The 24,003-nt window shown below is 46.9% G+C and overlaps 1 protein-coding gene across 4 annotated transcripts in view; it reads left to right on the top strand.

Annotated features, from left to right (window-relative positions):
• The window catches only part of PRR13 (proline rich 13), a 29,081-nt gene extending 5,769 nt beyond the window's left edge, over positions 1-23,312 (top strand). For 2 of the 4 annotated variants that reach the window (XM_075337214.1, XM_075337216.1), the window contains exons 2-5: positions 14,186-14,231; positions 20,073-20,401; positions 20,678-20,881; positions 22,997-23,312. In XM_075337214.1, the coding sequence (XP_075193329.1) occupies positions 14,210-14,231; positions 20,073-20,401; positions 20,678-20,881; positions 22,997-23,032 (591 nt within the window). In that variant the 5' untranslated portion in view covers positions 14,186-14,209 and the 3' untranslated portion in view covers positions 23,033-23,312. Of the gene's footprint in view, positions 1-12,562; positions 12,576-14,185; positions 14,232-20,072; positions 20,402-20,677; positions 20,882-22,996 lie in introns of those variants that run through there. The other 2 variants (XM_075337215.1, XM_075337217.1) reach the window with 2 other exon arrangements.
• The last annotated feature ends 691 nt before the right edge of the window (positions 23,313-24,003 follow it).

Here is a 24,003-nt window from a genome sequence, read left to right as displayed (position 1 = left end):
ACCACACGGAACGTGTGTCCGTGTGCGTTTGTACGTGTGTGCGTTTTTGAAAGCGCTGACATGTCCGTTTTTTCACCGGCAGCACAGGTGTCACACGGCCCGCACCCGCACCACACGGGTGTAGTGTGGATGCGGTCCCGTGTGACACGCGCCGGAGAAAACACACATGTCATTGAAAAAAAAACAAAACATTAACTCACCTTCTCCAGCCCTCCTGTCTCTGCCGCTGCTGCCTCTTGCTGCCGACCGCCGCTCATTAATCTCATAGAATATTCACTTCACTGCCTGGCAGCAGCAGCAGCGGGGAGACGGGAGGGCTGGAGACCGAGGATCAGCACCACGGACAGCAGCGCGGACATCAGGAAGGACCAGGTGAGTATAATAATTACCGGTTCTACGTGTGCTATCGCGGATAGCACACGTAGAACACATGTGTCACGCACGTACCAGAGACACGTACTTACCTGCACGCAACACGCAGGGAAAATACGTGTCTCTCGGCACGTGCGTGAATTTCACGTGAGTGTGGCAGAGGCCTTAGGTACACATGATCTGCAAGGTTTCCACAAGAATCTGTGAAGACTGGACCCCCAGGACATCATATCACTTTGTAATATTTTGTGATGCCATCTTGTACGAGATTAAAGAACAAACCGTCCTGTGAGGTGGTCAAAGGACTAAACTCTAAACAGCTATGTTCCTGGACTCCCCCATACACAAAGGTACGCTCAGCCAATGGCTCCTGTGTTCTCTGGGAGATTCTGGGAGCCGCTCATCTCTTTACTGAACAAAATGATCCATTGATAGGATCCTTCTCTCCCCAGACATCATCTGTCGGTCTGAGAGACCCTCAAACGCAATAGCTGGTAGGCCAATCACATTGACTTTTATCTACTGTATATGGAGGCCTTAAATTGCTTCAGTAGTGGTACTGATGACTGCCACAGCAGTATCTGACTGCGGTGCCTAGGGCCCATAGGTGGAGATGATTTTTCGGGGGTCCACCCTACTGTTCTTTTCCATAAAAAGTAAAGGGGAAAAAACACTGTGTGCCTCTTAAATGGAACCTTCTAGTGTCACTGCGTTGAGAAACACGTGATGGTGTCTCCGCGGTGTTGGATGTTGATCTCCCCTAGGTTAACCATCTTTACCTATGTAGTCTTCTATGGGCATTGCTCCCACTAGCCAGTTTCCTACTCCACACTGATGAGGGGCAAATACCCCGAAACAGCTGTCTGTGGATGGATACCATGTTTGACATAGGCGGTTTCCTTGACTGGAGACTGCCCTTCCTGTGGTTGTTCCTTCCCGGTGAAAGACCTGGCTAGCTTCCTGCCAGCGTTGCAAAACATGTGATGGTGTCTCCGCGGCATTCTTGTTTTGCATATTTTCCCAGAGGGCCTTGTTCTAGTGTCACTGCGTTGAGAAACACATGATGGTGTCTCCGCGGTGTTGGATGTTGATCTCCCTGAGGTAACCATGTGTCATGTGCACTAGAACTGTCTGAAGCCGGAACGCGTACACCCGGCTTCATACTGCGCATGACCGGAAGTGCCCGGCATTCAGCTCAGCGTTCACGCAGACTCAGATACACGCGTCACAGCTGGTGATGCTGCATTGAATAGCATGTTAGTACACCCCTGTGAGCATACACTAACATGCTAAGAGGACGGACTAGTCGGGGGAAGTAACGCCCTTGTGACTAGTCCCTGGCCTCATTAGCATACGATAAAACATCTTTAGAAATATTTTTTTCTAAAAATCTGTTTATTGATGCTAGTGTATACAGGGACGGTTAAGCAGGGATTAGCAATATGCACCCAGAACTGCTCGTGATTCTGGGGGCATATTGCACCTCCTGACAGGTTCACTTTAATGAATTTGGCTCCTTATTGCAGTCATGGGCCACCAAGTCAAGGACTGCCTTACATTTATGTAGTATTGACGCCATTTTTGTGCAAAAAAATGATGTTAAATTCCCTGGTCACGCTCGACTAAGCCTACCCTTCTATGAATTTCTACCCTCTTTAATAAGAATCCAGATCTGGCAGGGACTGGCATAAGAAAGACAAAGGAGCAAAAGTTTTGTAACTCTTCAAACGGTTTTACACAAGAATTCTGATGGGTCAGGGCCAATATGTGTATAAGGAGAGCGTGTGGGGGCAGCAGACAGGCGGGGAGACGTCCCTGGGGTAGCCACCATGACTAGTTGGCTCAGTGTCCTGTCCAAAGTGTGTTCTCTGAATGACTGCAGTATTTAGTAGTGAAACGCAGATCTCTGTAATGATGGAGCCGGTCTCTGATTTAGGCTAAGTTCACACAGGGCATGTTTTGTAACTAAAAAAAATGCAGCAAAAACGCGTTTTTGCAGCGTGTTACCGCATTTTTTACCGCATTTTGCCCAATGCGTTTTTTTAAGTCAAATTTGTTGACTGGAAGGGCTCAAACACGCAGTAAAAATGCAAAAAGAATTGACATGCTGCATCTTCAAAAACGCAGCCAAGATGCAGCCAACAAAAGATGCCCAGTGTGGACAGCAACATAGAAATCTCATAGACTTTGCTGGAAGAAGGAAATGCATTCATCTTTGTGACCTCAAAAATGCAGCAAAAGATGCCCAGTGTGAACATAGCCTTATGTTGTCCGGGGCTGGGGCTGCATATATTACCTGAAAGGGTCTCTTTAAAGTATCAACACCTTTTAATCTAATTACACGGCTGCATTTGTCTTTAAAAGTTGATTATAGACAAACCTATTGTATAGGACAAGTTTACTGTATATAATGATACAATTTATGAAACCTTTTTTGATGTATATTCAAATGTGCAGACTAGTCAGACAGGCGGGCACTACACGCTGACCAGTCGTGGCCCAGACTGCAGGCGGACACTACACGCTGACCAGTCGTGGCCCAGACTGCAGGCGGGCACTACACGCTGACCTGTCGTGGACCAGACTGCAGGCGGGCACTACACGCTGACCAGTCGTGGCCCAGACTGCAGGCGGGCACTACACGCTGACCTGTCGTGGCCCAGACTGCAGGCGGGCCACTACACGCTGACCAGTCGTGGCCCAGACTGCAGGCGGGCACTACACGCTGACCAGTCGTGGCCCAGACTGCAGGCGGGCACTACACGCTGACCAGTCGTGGCCCAGACTGCAGGCGGGCACTACACGCTGACCTGTCGTGGCCCAGACTGCAGGCGGGCACTACACGCTGACCTGTCGTGGCCCAGACTGCAGGCGGGCACTACACGCTGACCTGTCGTGGCCCAGACTGCAGGCGGGCACTACACGCTGACCTGTCGTGGCCCAGACTGCAGGCGGGCACTACACGCTGACCAGTCGTGGACCAGACTGCAGGCGGGCACTACACGCTGACCAGTCGTGGACCAGACTGCAGGCGGGCACTACACGCTGACCTGTCGTGGACCAGACTGCAGGCGGGCACTACACGCTGACCTGTCGTGGACCAGACTGCAGGCGGGCACTACACGCTGACCTGTCGTGGACCAGACTGAGATCCCTGGAAAGTTCCAGGAGGAAACTGTAAGGACGTCTGTGGGATCTGTCACCGCAGTGGGCATGCATCGGCAGTCTGGGCCCAGACTGGTCAGCGTGTAGTGCCCGCCTGCAGTCTGGGCCCGGACTGGTCGGCGTGTAGTGCCCGCCTGCAGTCTGGGCCACGACTGGTCGGCGTGTAGTGCCCGCCTGCAGTCTGGGCCACGACTGGTCGGCGTGTAGTGCCCGCCTGCAGTCTGGGCCCGGACTGGTCAGCGGGTAGTGCCCGCCTGTCTGATTTTAGTCTGCATATTTGAATATGTAACAAAATATGTATCATAATATACCGTAGAATTGTATCACATAATGGGGTCTGTAATCCTTGTAATTAGGTGTGGATCCTGCTGTCAGGTTCCTTTTTTAACTTTTTTTTCTTTTTCTTGTTTTATCCTATAAAGGTCCTTATCTGTGTATACAAGTCTGTTGTGATTGTTCATACTATATGCCTCTAGTAGGCCCTAAAAGTTTATATCAACCCTTTATTTGGGTCTCGTGCTATCCGCATCGTGACACTGATCTCAGTGATGTCGTTGACAATGGTGATCACATTAGGATCTGCCTAGATCTGATGTTTTTCTGATCTGGGCAGTTGTAGCAGGGAGCAGATATTAATCACAACCATCCTCCTTCTGCTGTTGATACTTTCAACATAATGGCAGTATCTGCACCATCAGCTTCATCTAACAATATGTCAGCACTAGTGAAGAGCGGATCTGCTGAGGTTCAGATTTGCTTAAAGTGTCACTAGAGCATTTTTTTTCTTTCTTCTATCTCTGCTGGAGTGGTGCTTTAAATCTTATGTCCCGACCCCTGCCCCTGTCTTATTCTCGCCCTCTGCCGCCTTCATCTGTTATCACGTCCCGTCCGGTCGGTCTTTTGCAGTTTGTCACCTGCTGGCTGCTCTACTGTTTCATGGGGCGCTGCGGAGGCCACAATTCAACATAAGTCTATGAGAGCCTCGTTCTGGCACTAACAGACTTGTATTGAAAGCTTATGACATAACTTCTAACTTCTGGACAGTCAGAAATCACAGGCACAAGTTGGCATAATGGGATTGGAGCGATGCTGAAAAAAGGTGAAGATGTCAGAGTCAGTATAATACCAGGAACAGGGGATTTAGATTTAAAGGGAACCTGTCACCAGTTTTTTAGTGTATGATCTAATACCACCACCTTCCTTAGGACCTATTCTGCATTCTAAAAAGTGCTATATTATGCCGTTTTCCCCCCAAACATATTGTGAATAGCTCCCACGCTGTATGCAAATGCGATCGGGGCCCTATGGATACATTTGGCTGTGCTCTACTAACGGTCCCATAGAGATTGAATAGAGTGGCAGCTCATAGTCACAGCCACAACCTATCATATGGTTTGGGGATGACAGTAGAATACCCATCTCATTTCATAGCTTGTTTGTGGGTCGGGGGTTGATATACAGAAGTAGTGCCTGTTTGGTTACCAGGTGCATATCGGACAGCTGTGCATATACTGTATGTATGCTCACTGTGTGTCCCTTTACATCACATGACCGTGTCTGGAGACTGATGTATTATACTATAATAATAGATAGAACCCTGACCACAGTCTGTCATTGCCAGCGGTGCGCCCTTGTCCTCTTCCTGTCCTCTAAAAGCAGGTGCAGGTTATTTTTATTGCTGATTTTAATGCATTATGCAAAATATGTTCAGTCAGTCAGAGGGCAGTTTAGGTAATGCAGGTCCCACGCCATCCTCACCTGCGTAATGCCACAACTTATGGGATCCTCAAACAAGGGACCCGGGCTGTCCAGGGTTAAAAAAAAAAAGTTGTGTTTTTTTTTGTTGGTCCCAGTGCCATCTGGGTTTAACTGTATTAGCTTGGATAAGCTACAATATCTGACACAGCAGTAGTCAATAGGGGTGCTGTTAATTCAAAGAGAGAAGACCCCTTTTATTAATCCTGGACAAATCCTTAAAGGGGTCAAGTGAGGATAGGTGATAACTGGAGATGAGTGAACCTGAGGTTCGGTTTTTGAACAAAAAAAAAACAAATTAAAAAAATGAAGGTTTGGGGATCGGATGTTGTACGTGTGAACAAAACTCGTGCAAGCATCGCTGTGCTCAGGTACGCTTGGTGCTGAACCCTGTGCGCACGCAATGTTCAAAAGCGATTTCGGCAGCTAAATAGGAAAGGGTTCTTTACAGTTAGAGCAGTCAGACTGTGGAATACCGACCACAAGAGGTAGTAAAGGCAGATACTATAACAGCTTTTTATAAAGGGCTGGATGATTTCCTCACTACACACAACATTGTTAGTTATAAGTGACTTAAGGTGGCTTTACACGCTACGAGATCGCTAAAGTGATGTTGTTGGGGTCACGGAATTTGTGACGCACATCCGGCCGCGTTAGCGATGTCGTTGTGTGTGACACCTATTAGCTATTTTGAATCGTCGCAAAAACGTTCAAATTCGCTAATCAGTGACATGCCGCCCTATTCCCAATTATCGTTGCTGCTGCAGTAGCGATGTAGTTCGTCACTCCTGCGGCAGCAAACATCGCTATGTGTGACACCGCAGGAACGAGGAACCTCTCCTTACCTGCGTCCACCGGAAAAGAGGAAGGAAGAAGGTGGGTGGGAGGTTCGTCCCGCTCATCTCCGCCCCTCCGCTTTGATTGGGCGGCCGCTTAGTGACGTCGCTGTGACGCTGAATGAACCGCCCCCTTAGAAAGGAGGAGGTTCGCCGGTCATAGCGATGTCGCAGAGCAGGTATGTGCGTGTGACGCTGCCGTAGCGATAATGTTCGCTACGGCAGCGATCACCACATATCGGCCATACGATGGGGGCGGGTGCTATCGCGCTCGACATCGCTAGCATCGGCTAGCGATGTCGCAGTGTGTAAAGCCCGCTTAAGGGACAAAATGTAGAATTGGTGAAGGAAGGTTGAACTAGATGGACCTAGGTCTTTTTTCAACCTAAGAAACTATGTAACACTGGGGGTAACAGCTCGATTACATGTAGTCTGCAACTCCAAAAAACTTTGCCCATCCTCCCCTGGAAGTGATCTGCTGCTGCCTGGCTGGCTGTATGTGGGCGAAGTCACAAACTGCCAATCAGTGACTTGCTCCTGGGTTTGAGTCCGGATCGAGCCTGTGGAGGCTAGGCTCGTTTGTTGCCATCGAAGCTCCAAAGAACCGCTCATCTCTCGTGATGAGCAAGCACTACCATGCTTGAATGCTCAAAACAAGCAATCGGATGCTTGGATGAGCTCTATTCGAGTGCTGAGTGTAATAGAAATCAATGGGAAACTCAAGCATTTCTCCAGAAGATCTTCTGAAAAAATGCTTGAGTTCCCCTTTGACTTCCATTACGCTTGATACTCAAGTAGAGACCATACAAACGTCTGATTGCTCGTTTTGAGCACCCAAGCATGGTAGTGCTCAATTGTCACTAGTGATAACTTGATGTTTGGAGGAGGTCCGACATCTGTGACCCTCACAGTTTTGCGCAGAATGGTATAATTTTATCCCTGGAAGAAAGGTGCAGCAGTGCACATATTCAACTGCTGCTCTGTTTATTCCCTATGTGGATACCGAGCGCTGCACTTGCCTTTTTCTGGCAGCCCAAAGGGGAATGAATGGCGGAGCTGTTGGGCGTCCAACCTGCCATGTCATTTTGTAATGAGGATAAAAATTTCTCAATCTGCCGATCAGCGCGGGTCCCAATTGTGTCCCACCCACCCCCCACTGACCTATAAGTAATCATTAGTGACAAGCGAACGTGCTCACACTGCTCGTTACTCGAGTGAGCATAGAGTTGACGTGACTCATTGAGTCCGACATGACTCGAGTACCGAGTATTGGAAGTCAGTGGGAATTTCAAGCATTTTCAAATTCGAATGCTCATTCGAGTAAAGAGCAGTGGGAGCGCTTTCACCCATCATTAGTTATCATCTATCCTTGAAAGCTCTGATCTCAATGTATGCCTTTTGTGGTGATCACACATCCAGGACAGATTTTCACTCTCTGGCCGTAGGCTAGAATGTTACCATTTGCTTACAGCAAGCGGAGATTCTCTATATTCACACATTGCATCTTTTTTTTTGAGTGCATGACTGCATCTTTTTCCTGTGGTCTCAGAAAATGCAGTTTGTGGCCCAAAAAAACACATGACGTTTTTGCCCCTTTTTTAATGCGTTTTTTAAAGGAGAAACAACGATAGGATAATTGCTAGAAAAGATAGATAATAGATAAAACATATAGAATAGATAAGAAAGAATAGAAAAAAATAACAGAATAGCTTGATAGAGGGATAGCTAGCTTGGCCAAGTGTTTTTTTTTATTTTTTTTTGCTTAAAAAATGATGTGGAGTACCCTCCATTATTTTATATCCAGCACAGGAACAGCAGCAGCTGCAGGCTGCAACCCTCAGCTATCTGCTGTCCCTTGGCTAGTTATGAAAAATAGAGGGGATCCCACACTTTTTTTTTTTTTTTTTAATTATTTTGATTTATTTAAAAAAATGACGTGGGGTCCCCCCCATTTTTCTGAAACCAGTAAAGGTGCAGCAGACAACTGGGCCTGATATTATTAGGGTGGGAAGGGCCATCGTTATTTGGCCCTTTCCAGCCTAACAATAGCAGCCCACAGCCGCCCCAGAAGTGGCGCATCCATATGATGCGCCAATTCTGGCACTGGGCCTGGCTCTTCCTGGTGCAGTGGCAATCGAGGTAATAAGGGGTTAATAACAGCCCACAGCTGCTACTAAGCTCTAGCTTAGTGATGGCAGGCGTCTATAAGATCCCTCCCCATCACTAATCTGTAAGTGATGGTAAATAAACACAAACACCCAAAAAAATCCTTTATTTGAAATAAAAAACAAAAAAGCACCCTTTTTCACCACTTTATTAACCTCCCCAAAACACCCCTCCAGATCCAACGTAATCCACATGAGGTCCCATGATGCTTCCTGTACTGCTACATATCTGAAGCTCACAGTGAGCGCCATACAACAAGACTGCCCGCTATGAGCTCCACACAGCAACTGAAGTGAGCCTTGCGATAAGCGGTGACATCACTCAGGTTACCCGTGGCAACAGCTGGAGTTCTCCACCTGTGACCGCAAATCAGGCTGCAATTGAAGTGAGCTGTGCGATCAGCGGGACATCACTCAGGTGATTTGCTGTCACAAGTGGAGGCTGTGGCCATGCTGTGGCCACAGCTAACCTGAGTGATGTCACTGCTGAGTGTACGGCTCACTTCAGTTGTGGCCTAAACTTCACAGCGGGCAGTCCTGTTCTATGGCGCTCGATGTGAGCTTCAGAGCAGTGCAGTGTAGCAGTGCTGGAAGCGTATTGGAACCTCGAGTGGATTACGTCGGACCTAGAGGGTTGTGTTGATGTTAATAAAGTGGTGAAAGAGGGTTCTTTTTTGTGTTTTATTCCAAATAAAGCATTATTTCTGTGTTTGTGTTTATTTCATTTTACTTATATATTAGTGATGGGGGGTGTCTCGGATAGATGCCTGCCATTACTAATCTAGAACTAAGTGACAGCTGTGGGCTGCTATTAACTCCTTATTATCCCGATTTGCCAAAGCACCAGGGCAATGCGGGAAGAGTCGGGTAAAGTGCCAGGACTGTTGCATCTAATGGATGCGACAATTCCGGGCAGCTGCTGACACATATTTTTAGGCTGGGCGGTGCCCAATAAACATGGGTGTCCCCAACCTGAGAATACCAGCTCCTAGCTGTTGGGCTTTATCTGTGCTGGCATCAAAATATGGGGGATCCTACGCAATTTTTTTTTTTTTAAATTTATTTTACTGTGCAATTATAGACCCGCCCACCGGCGTCAGTGATTGGTTGCAGTCAGACATACTGTCACTCAAGGTGGGGGCTCCTCTGACTGCAATCTATAACAGCAACCGGTGAGCGGGGGAAGCAGTGCATATTGAATGAAGGTAATGAGCGGCCCGGGAAGTAAATGACTGGCCGCGGGAGCAGTGTGACAGCCGTGACAATGATTCGGTAAGTATGAAGCGCTTGCTCCTATCGCTTTGCGCGAGATTCTGGTTCCCATTCATTTTTATGGGAACTGGCATCTAGCCAGGTATCAGGGATCAATCCCCCACCAACTCAGAGTCAGCAGGGGATTGATCTGCAAGTCCTCTGAAACGCAGGGACAAGACGCAAAAAGAACTGACATGTTGCACCTTGGCTGCGTCTTCAAAAACGCAGCCAAAAAAAGATGCACTGTGTAGACAGCAAAATAGAAATCTCATAGACTTTGCTGGGAGAAAGAAATACATGCATTTAGGTGCATCTTTGTGACATCAAAAACGGAGTAAAAGATGCAGTGTGTGAACATAGCCTAAAGGCTGTGAGGAAATAACACACATTAGAAAACTCTTGATATTATAGACTTGATTTATTTCTGGCTCCTTATAATCGCCATTACATTCCATGGAGATGTACAGAGACTGTCACCATTCACATCAGCCTCTTTCACAATCCAATTCCCCCATGTAAAGGGGGCTTTACACCCTGCGACATCGCTAACGATATATCGTCGGGGTCACGGTGTTAGTGATGCACATCTGGCACAGTTAGCGACATCGCAGCGTGTGACACCAAGGAGCGACGATCAACGATCGGAAAAACGTCAAAAATCGTTGACACGTCGCTCCTTTTCATAATATCGTTGGTGGTGCATGCCGCTGGTTGTTTGTCGTTCCTGCGGCATCACACATCGCTATGTGTGACACCGCAGGAACGACGAACATCTCCTTACCTGCGTCCACTGGCAATAGGGAAGGAAGTGGGTGGGCGGCATGTTCCGCCCGCTCATCTCCGCCCCTCCGCTTCTATTGGACGGCTACCGTGTGACGTCGCTGTGACGCCGCACGAACCGCCCCCTTAGAAAGGAGGCGGATCACCGGCCAGAGCGACGTCGCAGGGAAGGTAAGTCCGTGTGACGGGTGTAAGTGATGTTGTGGCCACGGGCAGCGATTTGCCCGTGACGCACAACCGACGCGGGCGGGTACGCTCGCTAGCGATATCGCAGCTTGTGAAGTGCTCTTATGTATTTGGATTGTGGGAGGAAACCCAGACACAGGGAGATACAAACCCCATATAGACCTTTGATTGGATTTGAACCCTGACCTCCAGCGCTGCAAGACAAGAGTTTTGCTCAAAGAGTCGAAACTAGACATTCACTATAGAGGAGCTCGATAAGACTCTGTCTGTCTGTCTGTCTGTCTGTCTGTCTGTCTGTCTGTCTGTCTGTCTGTCTGTCTGTCTGTCTGTCTGTCTGTCTGTCTGTCTGTCTGTCTGTCTGTCTGTCTGTCCAGCCCTTTTTTTTCTTCTTACATATTTGATGATCTGTCTCTGTACTTTGCACAGAGAACATCCCACGTCCACAATCCTGCCTCTGTATCATAAATGTGTCCAGTCAGACATCCTTGAGAAGTGATACATTTCTAGCTACTTTTCTTCTGTGGTAGTGACAGATACATTTTTTGTTCCCATGTGGTCATCGCTGTTCCAATTTAAAGGGGATTTCCAAGATGTAGGAAAAAAAATGTGCACATAGAATGTAATAATAAAATTTCCAAAGAAAGCTGGACTTGCTGATTTACTCCCCCCGCACTGCTGTATGGTGTCTGTCCGGTCCTGTGTTCATGTGGCCGCAGTGATGACATCCCGTATACCCCACCTGACCGCACAGGCATCTTATGCTATATACCAGCTACGGCCAGTAATTGATGTGCTGTGGTGTCCCCCCCCCCAACCCCCCCCTGTGCCAGATATCTCACTCCAGTACCTGACTAGAGTGAGATTTGTGGCAGAGCGCAGGGAAGCGCACGCCACTCGCCAGACGCTCTGATTAATAAAGAGGTGTTCACTTCTTCATGAATCGGGAACGTCTGACTCCAGCCCGCCCCTCATCAAGAAGGAACTAATGCCGATGTTGATGAATCTGAAGCTATAAAACCAAATTCTATCACTGGCTAAATGTACATAGATCTGTTATATAAGTGAAGGTGTTTTTTGGCACTAAACAACTAAGTGGTAAATACTTACCAATGGACAGCTGTTTAATATCCTGTTTACACAGGCAGACCACACTAAACAATGTAATACATCTCAGTGCACATAGGCTGCCATTGGTCCTGGCCGTGCATGTCTTGATAATACAGGACGATGTTCTGCCACAAACGATGATCTTTTGAGCAACAAAAAAACAATCCCTTTTCCAGAATAATGAGCTTTTTTCCTCATTCATTGGGTGATCGGCAGCCTGTTTACACCACAAGGTTATCATGAAATGAGCGTTCCTATGAATGGTTGTTCACAATAATGTTTGAATAGAAATGCAGCCTAAAGCGTAACCGTCATTTTAATTTTTAGTGCATAAATCTGCCAGGATTGATCAGTCATTATCAAAATTCTGAGGTGAAGACTTTCCCATTACTGAGATAGGAGATGGCAGTTGGTGCTGATGAGATTCTATGATGATGGGGGGGAAGAGCTCTTTCTTAAGCTCCTCCCTCTTTATATAGCTCCTCCCATCATCATAGGATCTCATTAGTCACAATCTTATTAAGCCGGTGTCATCAGCAGACCCCGACTGTCATGGCACCCCATCGGTGCCCCATGATAACTTCACATGCATGCTGATGGGAAGTGGAATGACACGCCGTCGTGCAAGCCAGAGATTGATAGTGGCATGTAACATGTTACCAGGCACATGATGGCTAGTACAGGTCATTAGCAGGCAGCCGCTCCTTTGCTATGTACACCGAGGCTATCACGTCTGTAATTGGCGGACATGACTGACTCTTGCAATGAGACTTGTCTCTGGTCCTTTTCTGCAGTTTCCTGCCCCAAGATGTGACTCCAAGGCAAAGAGAACACTTCTTCTACATCCCCCGTCAGCCTCTTATAGATGTGCTCATTAGCTCCAGTCTGTGATTGGCTGACAAGGGATGAGACCCCATTGTGTGCAGTGTCTTACTGTATAAGGGGCTCCTGACAGAGGCCGTGAGGAGACAAAGCCCAGTTCTCTCCTCCTGCCTCATGATTACCTCTGCTCCTCCTGCACGGCCTGTAGGGGAGGAGGAAGTGTGCTGTGTCACTCAGACTCCTGTTCTGCGGATCCAGATGAGGAGCGTGAAAGCGTCTCTCGGGGACAGAACACCCTCCTTCCTCCCCCTGTACTGTGCCCACGGGACATTGTACCCGCGGATTTTGCCGCGGAAAACCTGCGGATTTATCTGGATTTTCTAGATAAAGCCGCAGGTTTTAGCAAGTACAGACACTCCCCATTTTATGGGGCGTGGGGAGTGCTGTGTCTATGCTGCGGATATGTGCTGCTGCGGACGTCCCGCAACTGCACGTAACTGCATGTCAATTATTCCTGTGGAAATATCTGCGGAATTCCTGGCCTCCACTATGGAGATAGAGGCCGGGGCTTCCGCAGGTAAGTTGCATGAATGTCCACAGGTTTTCTGCAGATATTTCGCTGGAATCCCGAAGCTATGGATAGCTGCGGATTCCGGGGAGCTTCTGCGGGAAACCTGCGGACGTACCTGCGGATATATCCGGAGGTACAATGTCCCATGGGCACATAGCAGGCTCAGTGTGCGTGACTCCCTCCCTACAGTGCTGTTACCTGCATCATAGAGTCAGTGGCAGCATCAACACTAGAGGGGCGGAACAAGGCCCCTTCCAGCATTTTTGGTAGAGTGCAGATGATTCCAGTACGGCCCCATCCCTCTCCTCTTAGTGTTGCTGTTGCCACTGGATTTATGATGGATACCGGTAAGGCTGCTTTCACAGATCCGGTTTTTCCTGTGCGGCACAATCCGGCGCTTTGCAGAAAAACCGCAACCGTTTTTTTTGCCTCCGGTTGCGGGTTTTTTGCATAGACTTACATTAGTGCCGTATTGTGCCGTATGGGCTTGCGTTCCGTCTGTTTTTTGTCGCATGCTGCAGATTTAGCCGATGCGGCGACCGGATGGAACGTTGCCTGGCACGCTTTTTTGTCCGGCAAAAAAAAAACGCATCTCGCCGCATTCGGTCGATGTGGCGCGATTTGCAATGCATGCCTATGATGGACGCCACATGCGGCGTCCTGGGGCAAACACCGCATCCAGTCGCCGCATGCGTTTTTTTCCACTGCGCATGCTCAGTAGCCTACCGCAAGCGGTAAAAAACGGACGGGCCTCATGTAAAAAACTTATGCAAAGGATGCGGTTCTGTCGCCGCATCCGTTGCATAGGTTTTAGAGCTGGATTGGCCGGCTCTGCTAATACCGGAGGTGTGAAAGCAGCCTAAGACATTTCGCCAGTTGTTCGGGCCCCCCTTCCCTTTAGACCCTGGCCGTCTCCTATCTCAGTAATTTGTACATATTCAGACTTTATTTATTATCATCTTAAAGACCTTGATCCTTTTTTTTTTTTTTTTTTTTTATAAAGCTTTTGCATTAATTGTTGAGACCTAGGATATCCTGATGACACCCTAATCATGGCTGTTGTAACCTGATGCATACTTGCAGTGATAGATACAACTTAATGCTAGAAATAAATATTACTTCTACTGTAATAATCTAATTTGCAAGTTTTATATTTTTTTGGCTTTGTCTAGTAAGAATCATCTGAAAGAAAAACCATGTGGAATCCTAACTCTCCGGGTACGTAGCCTGTCCTCTCTATTTCTATGTGTAATATCACAGATCTTTTGGTTACAGGTTTGTTTGGTTTTCTTGATTAGATGTATAATATAATACATGATCTTCCCCCATAAGGCTAAGTTCACATTTCCGCTAAAATCTATCAGTCACAATCCGCTGCTCTTGTAAACAGCGGAATCCGTTTAGCGGATTCCGCTGCTCCCATAGACTTGTATGAGCAGCGGATTGTGACTGATGATGCTGCGTTGCACCCTCCGCCCAACTGATCAGTCGTGGAACGACTGACCGCCGGGCGGGGGGAACGCAGCATGTAACGTTTTTTGAGCAGCGAGATCCGTCGGATTTCGCTGCGCATGCTCTCTGGCTCCCTGCACACGTCACCAGCTTTGGTTGGTTACCCGATATTTACCCTGGTTACGGTGCAAGGAGCCAGCGGTAGGCCCGTAACCAAGGTAAATATCGGGTAACCAAGGTAAACATCGGGTGCTTTGCTGTTACCCGATATTTAGGCTGGTTACGTGTGCAGGGAGGCCGACACTTCCCCGCTCAGCCCCGCCCCCTCCCGCACTCCGCACATGTATGTACACACACACACACACACCTGTCCTCAGCCATGCAGACAAGCACTGACACCCTCGTCTGGCCCCGCCCCCTGCTCGGCTCCGCCCCCTCCCGCACTTTGCATGTGCACACACACACACATACATACATACATACATACATACATGCACATACACACACTCACTCACACATACACTCACCTGTCCCCAGCCATGCAGACCGCAGCACTTCTACTGACATCCTCAGCGCCTGGCCCCGCCCCCCGCTCGGCTCCGCCCCCTCCCGCACTTTGCATGTGCACACACATACATACATACATACATACATACATGCACATACACACACTCACTCACTCACACATACACTCACCTGTCCCCAGCCATGCAGACCGCAGCACTTCTACTGACATCCTCAGCGCCTTGCCCCGCCCCCCGCTCGGCTCCGCCCCCTCCCGCACTTTGCATGTGCACACACATACATACATACATACATACATACATGCACATACACTCACTCACTCACACATACACTCACCTGTCCCCAGCCATGCAGACCGCAGCACTTCCACTGACATCCTCAGCGCCTGGCCCCGCCCCCCGCTCGGCTCCGCCCCCTCCCGCACTTTGCATGTGCACACACATACATACATACATACATACATACATGCACATACACACACTCACTCACTCACACATACACTCACCTGTCCCCAGCCATGCAGACCGCAGCACTTCCACTGACATCCTCAGCGCCTGGCCCCGCCCCCCGCTCGGCTCTGCCCCCGAACTCCGCCCCCCGCACACAACGGAATCCGACAAAGAATTCTGTTCTTTGTCATCCGTTGTACAGCGTTGAACAGCGCATCAGTCACATGCGTCAAGCGACGCATGTGACTGATACAAATCAACGGAAATGTGAACTTAGCCTAACTTTTATAGCATCACTTTATTGTGTGCACAAAACAATCCAGGGGAAACGTCTCTCCCTTCTGGCCCATATAATCTAATTTCCCGTCGGCTTGTCTCCATAAACGATGCTAACAGCAACTTTAGAAACTAGAAACTTTCCTAGGACAGCGTTTATAGCACTGTGAACTCTTGTTTAGGCAAGTGGAGGTTGAATAACATTCACTAATTTAATACTTTGGGGTTGTCCGGGATTGAAAATGAATAGCCTGTAACTGGTTGTTGGATTTGCATCACCTATGCTGATCCGATTGCTGAACGGGCTGTACCGTTCCACCCAGCACTGCATCCTTGTCAGGCACAGCTCTTTACTTTTGGTAGTGGTTGTCCCTAGTACTTCAGTTCGGTCCCATTGATTGAATGGAATTGATCTGGAATACCTGCCACAGTCACTACCAATAATACAAAGCTGTGCCTGGTAAAGTGGATGCCGCACTTTCTGAAGAGCCACTACCCTTTCAGCTGATTGCTTTGTGTTTTGACTTTCCACAATATAGCAATCTATTGATCTCCTCAAAAAAGGGGTATTCCCGTCTCCAACATCCTATCCACATGCCTAGTAGGTGTAATAATATTATTAGTAGTAAATAACTCCAATTAAAAATGTAGCATAGTTCTCCATGCTAGCCATGTCGCTTACCTCATATGCAAGGCATTGCAGTAGCTTAGGTAACCATAGTTACGACCATGAGCAGCTATCTAACTTTCAATATGAGTGGTCATAACAATGGCCAGATAAGGTCCTGCAATGCCCTGCACATAAGGTAAGTGACATTGCGAATCAGGAGAACTATACTACATTTCTAATTGGAGGTATTTGCTAATATTTTTATTATTATGCGTACTACATATTGGGATAGGATCTTGGCGATTGGAATACCCCTTTTAATGATAGGTCTTCACCACCCCTTTTTAAAAGTGTTTTCGCATGAATTTATTTTTCGTAAACCTGTTGGCTTTCTTTACATAAAATGAATAAAATCTGCTATACTCTTGGACCCCTACTCAGCGCTGGATCTCTACCGCTGCCCTTGGTCTTTGTTGACCGGCTACAATGACTACATCAACACTGCAGCCATCAACATTGGCCTCAGCACTGAAGCCAGTCATTTGCTGCAGCAGTCTCGTGTGCGGTATTTTTGAGGTTAATGCTGTAAGAGTTGAAAATTGGCGCTGGAACAGAGGTTGAGGATTATAGCTGATTTATATATATTTTTTTTTTTTTTAATTATTTTTTTATGGTAGAGCAAGCTGATGTGGTCAAAAAGTTATATGTGGAAACACCTTTTAAGGGGTTGTCATGGCCTATCTTTGGGGTAAGCCATCAATATAACTGTTATATTACCCTGATCAAGACATGAACCAATTATATTGATGGCTTACCCAAGTGCCTGTTGTTTGTTGTTGTTTTTAATATCGGATACCCAACTGCCCCATGTTATTCAATGAGGCAGTGCAGATGACTATTTTTGTTTTTTTTTCACTGACAATCTGTTTGTGAAACAATCGCAGCACGCTACTCTGAAATTGGATGAGACTCAGCCATTCCCGTCTGCGGGTGCGAGAAAAAAATTGGATGCCACAGTAGATCATCTGATTTTTACGAATACATTACAATTATGTAACCGGGAAACTGTAAATGGTCCTGTAAATGATTAATAACTGCAACTGTAAAAAATGGATTACATATGGATGACAAGAAAAATCACCGCACTTTTACTGGATGAAAATTGGATCAATTATTATTATTTACTCATTATTTTTTTTTAATTTTATTATTTATTTATTTTTTAATACTGTTGTCTGACCATAGCCTAAGGATGAGCCATGACAAAGTGATTTAACATTAATACATGTTTTCACTCCATCAGCTCCCTCTACCTCTATCAGTCACATGCGCAGTAATCATGACGTCGCCACTGTAACTGGTCAACAAAGACCTGGGCAGCGATGGAGCTTTGATCCATGAATATAGAAAATGTTGTTATTCTTTTTGTAGAGAAGGCCACTAGGATTAAAATGTATTAACTGAAAACCCACTTAAAAGGAAAGGTCTTTTCAGAAATTAAAAATCAATGATGGTGTAAGTGTCTCCAGTGGCGTAACTAGAGTCTGATGGGGCCCGGTGCAAAGTTTGAGCCTGGGCCCCCCCATATGTTCGTCAGATGTATGGGCCATTGTAGCATTCTAAGGGTGCTTTCACATCAGTGGTATTTCGCCGCTCTGCCGGATCCGTCACACTCCAGTATAGTGCAGTACAGTTCAATAGCATCGCGGCAAGCTCCGGTCACATGCTGTCATGTGACCGGAGCTTGCTGGGATGCCATTGAACAGTATTGTATTGTACTGTACTGGAGTTGTGACAGATCCGGCAGAGAGGCGAAATATCGCTGATGTGAAAGCACCCTAAGTCCTATAAAGACATACAAACTGCCCCCCCCCTTCCCCCCCTTTTGTAGTAATGTCCTCCATCCTGTACTAATCTCCCTCATCCTGGGCCACTTCCCTATAAATGTGTCCTCCATCCTGGTATATAGCCCCCTCCATCCTGGTATATAGCCCCCATTATGCTATATAGCCCCCTCAAACTTGAATATAGTGCCCATCATGCTATATAGTCCCCTCATCCTGGCATATAGCCCCCATCATGCTCTATAGCACCCCCATCATCCTATATAGCCCCCATCATGCTACAGTATATAGCACCCTCATCTTGGTATATAGCTCTCTTCATGCTATATAGTACCCTCATCCTGTTATGTAGCACCCCCATCATTCTATATAGCCCCCTTCATCCTGGTATATAGCCCCCTACATCCTGGTATATAGCCCCCACAATGCTATATAGCCTCTCATTCTGGTATATAGCCACCATTATGATATATAGCCTCCTCATCAGGGTATATAGCACCCTCATCCTGGTATATAGCCCGCCCATCCTTTTATATAGCTCCCCACCATGCCACATAGTAAAAAAAAAAAAATAAATAAACAATTGTACTCACCCTGCGCTCCCATGGCGTGCTCCTGCGACGCTGGCATACCGGCAACTAACTAGCGTGTAAGTGGCTCAGCACATTGTCAGTGTCATGCGCGGCCACTTACAGCACCAGCAGCTGTCAGCATATTCACTGTTCCCCAGGCCCAGGACTGTGTGCGTGGGTAGCAATGAATATGCATTGGCGGCCGGCACATCAAAGTGCAGGGACCCGACAGGTCTCTGTACTGCGATTGTATTTCAGTTGGATGCATGCTCTTGGACACACATCAATCTGAGTCAGGGGCAGGCGGGCAACCTGCACCCCCGGGTCTGGTCACAGTGGCAACCTATGTGACCACGGTCGTTACACCCCTGGATGTCTCTACAGTATAAAAGCTCCCATGTTTTGCAGGTTCAGTGAGATTTGGGTATCTACACTGTAGCAATCATTGTAGTAATTGTCAAAATATACTTTTTTTTTTCTCTTTCATATTAATTAAAAATAATCAATACCCAGCTACCACCTGTCCTTTTTTTTTTTTTTCCCCCCTTTTTTTCTAGAAGCCCTATGATACTTTGCCCAAGTGACAGCCCCATAAAATGATTGTGCATGCAGGATCTAATATGCAAATAACCTCTTCAGACTTCAACTCTAATGCCACCAATTCGGAAAATCAATCCTAAAAATCAATATCGACCCTTTAACAAGACTTGCCAGATGACTTGGGATAAGAAGCCAAGCCAGACACTCAATTTTCTATACGTGTGTTCTTTGCCCCGTCAGCAGTACAAAGCAGGATCTCCGCCCCCCCCAGTCCCCATATCCGGGTCCCAGAGATAACACCTGTTACATAGGTTGAAGAAAGACCTAGGTCCATCATCTAGTTCAACCTTCCTCCATGAAGTTCTTTGTGTGTCTGTATTGGCATGAGCCTCTGGATGAGATAGTTTAACTAGTCAGGAGAAAACTGCATTCAACGAAAAGGGACAAAAAAGCGATATGTAGGGCAGATGTCTCTCGTGTCTTTGTGATATTAGAGGTGTGTTGCTGCTTTCTTGAGTGGAAAAGACCTCTTTTTTTCAAGGGAACATTCTCCTATAATTGCTCTGTGACCAATACATCTAAATGGGAAGCTTAATGAATCAATTACAACTGACTTAGGAACATGTAACCCTGATTTTTGCTCTTTTTAAAGGAGCTGAGTGATGGCAGCACTAACAGATTCAGCCACGTACTCTATAGCAAGAGGTTAATACCCATCTAGGCTATCATGTATTTGCAAAACATTTTTGTCTAATTTATTTATTTGTTTGTTTTTTTTAATTCCTAAACAGGGCAGCCTGCTTACCCACCAAATCCAGCATATCCACCAAACACTAATCCAATACACCCTCCAGTTCCACCCCTACAGCCTGGTTATCCACCAGGACAACCGGTCTATCCCCCAGGTCAGCCCGCGTACCCTCCTGGTGGGCCCGGATATCCTGCAGGACACCCAGCTTATCCTGGGCAACCTGGTTACCCCCCTCCACATACTGGACCTTACCCACCAGGTGTGCCTGGGTATCCAGTGAACCCCATGATGCCTGGTTATCCCATGGATAAAAAGATGAGAAAGAAGTTGAAGAAGGCACACAAAGCACACAAGCATGGGCACGGGAGGGTGAGTATCGGATATATTTTGCACTGTTCTGTATACTACATTTTATTTGGGTTGTGGTGTAGTCCTGTGGTGAATAACAAATTCTACTTGTTTTAGGCTTTGTTCACACTGGTGGTTGTCTGTTCTATGGTATTTACTATAAAACCTGACGCTATGTTCTTGTTAAGGGTCTGTTGCTGTAGCAGATCACAAAATGTCCCCCTCACCCCGCTAGGTCCAAACGTTCCTCCGTAATCTATGGGAAAACTTGTCAGTAAGTGTTTAATTTACCTGCAGCCTGATTATCCATCAGGACAACCAGTATACCCCCCAGGTCAGCCTGCGTATCCTCCTGCTCTGCCTGGAAATCCTATAGGACACCCATGTAATCCTGGGCAACCTGGTTACCCACCTCCTGGACCTTTCCTACCAGGCATGCTTGGGTATCGTATGGATAAAAAGATGAGAAAAAAGATGAAGAAGGCACACAAGCATGGGAGGGTGAGTATTGGATACATATAATTGTCATGCATATATTTCTTCTTGGGCTGGGTTTCCAGACTTGGTTAGGCACCGGCTGATTTACTTTTCAAGCCTTTTTCAGATAAAACTAGTGCAAAGATGTGGACTTGGTGCATCAGGTCACCGTCCAGAGTCGAGTCATGCAATGTTTTCTGATCCGACTCTAAAAGGGGCTTTACACGGTACGACCGATTGTGCAATTTCACAATCGATCGTACCCGCCCCCGTCCTTTTTGCGTCACGGGCAAATCGCTGCCCGTGGCGCACAAAGTCTGTAACCCCCGTCACACATACTTACCTCTCGTGCGACCTCGCTGTGGGCGGCGAACGTCCACTTCCTGGAGTGGGAGGGACGTTCGGCGTCACAGTGACGTCACACGGCCGCCGGCCAATGGAATCGGAGGGGCGGAGATGAGCGGGACGTAAACATCCCGCCCACTTCCTTCCTTCACATACCCGGCGAGAGCCGCGGGAGGCAGGTGAGCTGCTGTTCATCGTTCCCGGGGTGTCACACGGAGCGGCGTGTGCTACCACGGAAACAATGAACAACTAAATTAAACGATATTATGGAACCTAGCGAGCAGTACACGACTCACGATTTGTGAGCGATACTGCGTCGCTAGGAGGTGTCACACAGGCCGGCATCGCCAGCGATGCCAGATGTGCGTCACAAAAACCGTGACCCCGACGATCTATCGCATGATAGATTGTCTGGTGTAAAGCAGCCTTTAGCCCAATCTAGCACAACTGGCCGACTCGAGGAGTTGGTAGCCAGTGATGGCACATCTAGAAGCTTACACCATACCGGTATTGAGAATTAGACATATTACATGTTTGAAGCAACAAGTGCGATAAGCACTAAGATGAGGACGTATCATCACAGGTCTTTGTTACTCATATAGTCTCCCAATAGTTACTCTTCATTACTTTGACAATAGCCCCCAGCTTAAAGTGGTACTTGCCTAACCGCCTACTAAATAGTGTGAAATCCTCATAGAATGTAACATGGATTTTAAAAGAATATGTCCTCAAAAATGACCAACTTTCATAGATATATTTCTTCAAGTAATGTTGGCTCCTGTGGTTTGTGTGGTAGTCAGAAATTGCTTTTAAAGGGAATCTTGTTAGCAGGTTTTTGCTATGTAAATATGAGAGCAGCATGATGTAGGGGCAGAGACCCTAATTTCAGTGATGTCACTTACTGGGCTTTGCTATTTCAATAAAATCAGTGTGTTATAAACAGGAATTGTTACTAGAGGACTAGGTGCCTCCTGGTCCAACCCAGCCCCCACCACTGATTAGCAGCTTTATGTCAATATACAGTGTACACAGAAAGCTGCTAGTAAGTGGTGTGGGTGGGTTATACACAGCTCAGCATTCCTAGCTCTGCCAGATCTGCAGCAGAGAAAACTATGAGTATATCAAAACTGCTGCGCCTAGTAAACTGTGATATATCACTGGAATCAGCGTCTCTGTCTATTTATGGAATATAAGGTGTAAAAGCACTGAATGAATGAAATTTCAGTGAAGCCAGGTCATTGGTAATAAATAACATTTTACAATTTTTCAAAAATGTCAAAAGGAGATGGCAGCCATTACACACATACTAGTCATTTTCATAGGAAGCAAAATTTGGCATCTGAGGGAAACCTTGGTGGGCACAAAGGAAGATGACCCCAGAGTAAATAACACAACTACAGCCGTTCAGCCACCATGTTTCTATAAATGTGTCTTATTTGTGTACAGTATAGAATATTAAGGGGTCCAACTGCAGGGAATGTCAAGAGACTGGGTGTGCCCCCCCCCTCCCCCCCTTGTAGAAATATAAGTCCAAACACCCACAGATGGTGTAAAGTTAAGAAATATTGTTTTATCCTCTGTATTAGAGCTTATTCAGATGAGCATATCTTAAGATCGGGTGCACAAGGATCAAGTAAAAGAGCAGGATCCGTGATTATGTTCTGGGTTATGGACAAAGTAAAGGCAGCTCCGGCAACCTGTCCCATTCACAATTAGCTGGTGCTACTAGCCCGTTTTTCAATGCGGCTGTCACGTAGCCTAATGCTGACACTTTGCTTTCTGTCTTTTCTCCAGGGATATTCATCTTCATCTTCCTCCAGCAGCGACTAAATCCCATTCCCAATGAATGAAAAATCCTCAGGGTTAATTTAATCCCCTGCACCAAAGTGTAGCATGCACAAATTGTCATGGAAGAGGAGCCCGCGGCAGACCCAAGTGTCTTACATGTTACACTGGATGATTGTAATTACTCCTGACGTGTGTTGTCTACAAGAGCCATACCAGACATCCCAGCTGTGATATATGTACACATACATACATGTATAGCATTGTTGTGAGAAGGACTTGATTCAAAAACCTGCTTATAAAAATAAAGTTTTAATTTACTATATGATTATCCTTCATTAATACAAAACCCATGAGTCACTTTTTTTTTTTTTTAATCAGATGCTCATTTCAGTTATTGTTGCGTTTGACTAAAGCATGGATGGTGATACATGATACAGTCCCCGGGGCTCTGACTGTATACCCACTGATAGGTCATTATCTTGAGTGCTTTTAATGCCACTTTGTAATTCTGAAGATGAAGGGGAAGAACATTTCTATATAGAGATTAATGTGCTGAGTAATAATGGGAATGAAATGTTAAAGGGCTTGTCCATTACTTGGACAACCCCTTCTCATTTTCCATGTTTGCCCTCTTAAAATGAAAAAGCAATACCATGGATACCTAAGCGTTAGGCCGGGACCACACGGCAGACTACTGCCATCCTCGCATGACACTCGGCTCATGCTGAGAGCAGAGCCGAGTGTTATGCGAGTGTCCTTGCGACTGAGGTCCTATCATGCGATCGGACCTCAGCTGCGGGGGGCGGGCCGGCACTGAGGAGGGGCGGGAGGGATTTATCTCCCTCTTTCCTCTGTTGACGGCTATTGCCATTCTCGCCCTGCACTCACGGTACACCGGTGTACTGCGAGTGCAGTGCGATTTTTTTTTTTTTTTTTTTTTTTTCTCTCGCCCCATAGACTTGAATGGGTGATAGAGAAAACAGGATCGCGTTGCACCTGCAGCATGCTGCAAT

This window comes from Anomaloglossus baeobatrachus, chromosome 2 (assembly GCF_048569485.1).
Source record: "Anomaloglossus baeobatrachus isolate aAnoBae1 chromosome 2, aAnoBae1.hap1, whole genome shotgun sequence".
Taxonomy (NCBI): domain Eukaryota; kingdom Metazoa; phylum Chordata; class Amphibia; order Anura; family Aromobatidae; genus Anomaloglossus; species Anomaloglossus baeobatrachus.
The sequence above is the reverse complement of the archived record's forward strand: the minus strand, read 5'-3'. Positions and strand labels throughout refer to the sequence as shown.